At 37.3% G+C, this 4,938-nt stretch overlaps 1 protein-coding gene across 1 annotated transcript; it reads right to left on the minus strand.

Annotated features, from left to right (window-relative positions):
- Nucleotides 1-565: 565 nt before the first annotated feature.
- On the minus strand, nucleotides 566-4,938 carry LOC122000872 (zinc finger MYM-type protein 1-like). Its single transcript, XM_042555361.1, has 5 exons — nucleotides 4,827-4,938; nucleotides 1,713-2,594; nucleotides 1,419-1,604; nucleotides 1,213-1,298; nucleotides 566-1,111 (listed from the first exon to the last, which is right to left on the minus strand). Exons 1-5 carry the CDS (start codon nucleotides 4,936-4,938, stop codon nucleotides 566-568), a joined length of 1,812 nt encoding a protein of 603 aa, XP_042411295.1.

A 4,938-nucleotide genomic window follows, 5' to 3' on the forward strand; every position in this document is an offset into this window, starting at 1 on the left:
GAAGGACGGCACGCGGTGCGTCCAAGGGAGGAGGCGCTACGGAAGAGTACACCGACAGACGAGAAGAAAGCGTGCGGTGGTTCCGAGAGACGAGAAGTCGGAGATGAAGACTGCTCGAGAAGCAAAAGACGCAGCTAGCGAGAAGGTCGGCACAGGATGCAACCGAGGGACGAAGACTGTGGATGAGCCCTATTCCGGATGGCAGAGATCACCCCAAGCGAGCGGAAGACTCGGTCTAAGGCGAACGGAGCCGGAGCAGAAGACCTCGGCTGAAAAAGTCATCGGGGTTGACTTTCCCAGCCGGGGCGCCTGGAACCCTTTAGGGCGCTCGAAGTTGACTTTTTGACCAGATTACGTCAATTGCGATCTGAACGTTGGTGCAGTGGCGGATCTAGGAATTTAATCATGGAGGGGCGGCCGCGATTTGAGCATGACGAATTTTTTTTAACAGTTAATAACTTCTATGTAATTAAAAAACAATTTAAATAACTTGGCATACAAGAGAAAAAGATATAATATTATGAAAAAAACTCATACAATAATATTAAAATATTAAAGCAGTTTACTAACGAATACATAACAATTGCATTCTTCGAGACTCCATGTTCTGAAAACGCTGTAAAATTAGCTCATTGTCGACAGTATTAAAAACATCTTTCTCGATATAGACTACTAAACTATCATTCATCCATTCATCTCCAATCCTGTTTCGCAAATCTATTTTGACAATATTCATTGCCGAAAACACTCTTTCAACGGTTGTAGTAGCAACTGGAATAAGTAAGGCTAGCTCAATCATCCGATAAACCAAAGGAAACACACGGTTCTTCATTATTTCAATCATTTTCTTTGCAAGAGCTCCCAAATCTGAAATGCCTTCAAATCGTTCATCTGATCTGACGTTATCAATATATGTTTCAAGCTCTTGTTCAACCAACATACGCTCATTCCAAGAAAAATCATCCTCATAAAAATGAGCCAGACGCACTAACTTTTGTGCATCAAATCTAGAGAACGAGTTCCTAGGATCAAGGCATGACATATTAATCAACAAATCTGTAGTTGTTTCAGAAAAACGGCTATCCATCTCCTGTAGAATAATATCGATAACCTACAATTTAAAAATCAAACAACAAAAGTAAAAATTAATAAATATGCTACTGTTTAAAAGAATTTAATTGACGGTAAACAAAAAAAGAATTATGAAATTACCTCACAAAAGATTTCAACATGGTAGTAGTGATACAAATTAACATTTTTTCCATCTCTCTTCAAACGACTACGGCTATTGATGTTATCTGTCATATTAATTATTTCAATGGAATGAGTGTTACAAAACTTCTTCACATCCTCAAGTAAAATATCTCATCCAGAATCTCTCAACTTTTGCAATTTGCATTTCACATTATTGATCAAACGCATCACATTCACAATATTTTGATCTTTCTCTTGTAGAACGGTTGACAAATGATTTGTGATTGCCAATATACGTTTCATCAATAGTAGAATAAACACAAATTCATACCTCTCCATTCTTTCAACCAAAGTTCTACTTAAACCCTTAGAAGAACGATCACTATCATCAATCAAATTTTGAAGAACCTCTATAACAGATGGCCACATTTGTTCAATATGACATAAAGTTGAATGATGAGACCCTCATCGTGTATCTCCAGGTCTAGCTAGACTAGTTTCTTGGTTTAGTCCTCTACCAGAACTAATCTCTCCTCTTTCAAGAAATTTAACTTTTCTGTCATGTTCAAGTTGTCGAAGTTTGTCGGCCCTTTTGCAAGATGATGTAGATGTATTCACAATCGAACCAACAATCCACATGAAATCACAAACATATTGATTTGCTTGAGCAATAGCTACAACCACTAGCTGGAGTTGATGAGCAAAACAATGAACATACAATGCATACGGATTTTCTTTCATTATCAGTGACTTTAATCCATTAAATTCTCCAGACATATTTGAAGCACCATCATATCCTTGACCCCTCAATCTCGCCACTGACAAACCATACTTAGCAAATAAAGAGTCGATTGCCTCCTTCAAACAAGCAGCTGTAGTTGTTGCAACATGAACTACAGCCATAAATCGTTCAATCACCTCTCCATATTTGTTCACATATCTAATAATAACTGCCATTTGCTCTTTTACTGAACAGTCACGAGCCTCATCAAGTAGTAAAGTGAACCACCTATCTCCAAGATCAGCTAGAATAGCATTTGTGGTCTCAACTGCACAAGCATGCACCAATTGCTTCTGAATTTTTGGGGCAATCATTTGATTATTTCCAGGTGCATTCATTCCAACAACTGCCGCAACTTCTGGACACTCTGAGCTATACCATTTGAGCAATTCTAAAAAATTTCCTCTATTGGATGATGTCGAAGACTCATCATGCCCCCGAAAAGGCAATCCTTGTAACAACAAAAATCGAATTACTTTTAAAATGGAAGTCAAGCGTTTGCGATAAGCAACTTCAAGCTCATGTTTCCTCGATGAAAATGAATACTCCACACTTTGTCTTTGATTCTTGAAACCTTCAAATTGTATTCTTGCCTCATTGTGCGCACTACCAACTCCACCTACATGCTCATTGAATTTTTCAATTGCTTTTTTCCAATTTATGAAACCAGATCTTGTAAACACATCATCTCCTCCAAACCCTATATTACTAGGTCTAAAAAGATAACACCAGAAACAAAAGGCTGCATCCTTTGAAACACTATACTCCAACCAATCACGGTCTTTAAACCAAATCTCTCTGAAACATCTATTGTCTTTACCCATTTTTTTTCTTGGAAAATTATAGCCTCGAGGTTGACAAGGGCCCATAGCAACATATTCTTTTCGAATACGATCTCTAGCACCAACATCATACTCTTCAATCAATTTTCGTAAACCAGGATCAGCAACAATTTCTACTTCACTATTCAGGTTTTCAATATTTTCAAATAAAATTTGCGGAGGAGGAGGAGGTGGTGGTAGTTGTGGTGCAGGAGTAGATTTGTCATCCAGAACACTAGACGATTCAATTGAACTCCTAGGCCTCTTTGCAAAATATTTCAACATTTTCTACAAATTATAATGTATGGGAAAAAATTATCAATATAAAATGATGTAAACAATTTAACAATAACACAATTAAATTATTTAATATCATTCGACACAATTCTTTTAAAAAATAAAATTAATTTAACATAAATTATCAATATTCACAAATTACAATTAACTAACAACTAATAAAAAAACTAATTACATATTTAGAGTTTATACAAAAACTAAATTACAAATTATCCAACCATTAAATATAAAAAATTTAAATTTTTAATTATCCAATAATCAAATATAAAAAACAACTAAGCATTTAAACAATCAAAATTTTAACTTGTTAATTGTATCATACATTGTAATCAAGAAACAATCAAACAATTATTAATAAAATAAAATAAAATCTACTTACCTGAATGAAGGCTGAAGGCGTTTGGACTTTGGCGCAAGTAAGAAGATGGATCAGAAAGGGTTCCTCTTTTGTCGGCACTCGGCAGAGAGAAAAAGGCGCAAGAATATGGATCTGGAAAGGTTTCTCCTTTGATCGGCACTCGGCAGAGAGAAAAAAAGTTTTGGGCGCAGGGCTTTCAGTTTCAACTTTGCCGCTTTGATCGGCGCTCGGCGGAGAGAAAAAACAAAGGGCAAATCGCAAATCATAAGCTTCTGTGAGAGATAAATAAAAACATCAAAAATATAAAAAATAAATTGAGGAAACGTGTCAACATGACAACATGCTTCACAATTAACAAAACGGAGGAGAGAAATAAAAATATTAAAAATAAAACCTTTATATATGGAATTATGGAAACGTGTCAACATGGACGTGGACCACGTGGTTCACAATTAAAAAAAAAGGAATCGGCTTTGACTCTTCGTTTTCTTCGCTAATCGCTCGACGGCCGACGCTCGTGTTTTTTCTCCGGCTGGCGGCTGCTGCGGCCTACCGCCTGCTTGTGAAGAGTTTCTTACCTCCCCTGCTCCCCAATTTTTTTTTCTCCGCAGGTAAGGGGGGGCGACCGCCGACGCCGCCCCCCCCCCCGGTAAATCCGCCCCTGCGTTGGGGGATAAAGTTTTATCACCCCAGGGTGCCCGGAACTCCTTCGGGGCGTCCCGACCAAGATTATAAATACAGCCTTGGTCCAAAAGCTTTTCATCAATCAGAACTCAAGCAATTCTTTCAACACTTGTGTATTTCGTCTATAGTTTAGCTTCTTTTTTTGCGCTTCATTGTTGTATGAGACTTCTTCGCCTGAAGGAGTTTTTAGTGTGATCATCTTCCTTGGATTAACAACCTCCCCGGTTGTAACCAAGTCAATCTCGGTGTGCCTCGTCTTTTCTGATTTACTTTCTGTTTAGTTAATTTATGCAAGTGTTAGTTTAAGAGTTCAAGAAGGGTTGAGGTTTTATTTTTAGGCTATTCAACCCCCCTTCTAGCCGGCCGCAACGGTCCAACAAATACAAACGGAAACACTGTTTCTGTCAGGAAAACTTATTATAAAAATTTAATTTCCGTTGGAAAATATTACTACGAAATTTAGATTTCGTCGGTGTATACTGATGAAATCTAAATTGTGACGGTAAAATCATTTCCGACCCTTACAAACTATTTTTCATTGTAATTTCATCACTAAACTATTGCATCGATGGAATTACGATTGATTATTCTGTCGATAATTTCTTTTTTTTAGTGTCGAGTCCATTGAGCTTCTTATCAAGTCCAATGCAATAACCCAATCTTAAAAAAATACCTTAATCTCAACCTCAACTCTTAACTCCACTAAGCTCCTTGTTGAGCTCCAATGCACCAATTCCATCCAATTCAAGTTGGACGCAATAAGCTCCATAAGCTTTAGCATCAAATACCCAATCGAAGCACAT

The sequence above is a fragment of the Zingiber officinale genome, chromosome 1A (assembly GCF_018446385.1).
Source record: "Zingiber officinale cultivar Zhangliang chromosome 1A, Zo_v1.1, whole genome shotgun sequence".
Classification (NCBI taxonomy): domain Eukaryota; kingdom Viridiplantae; phylum Streptophyta; class Magnoliopsida; order Zingiberales; family Zingiberaceae; genus Zingiber; species Zingiber officinale.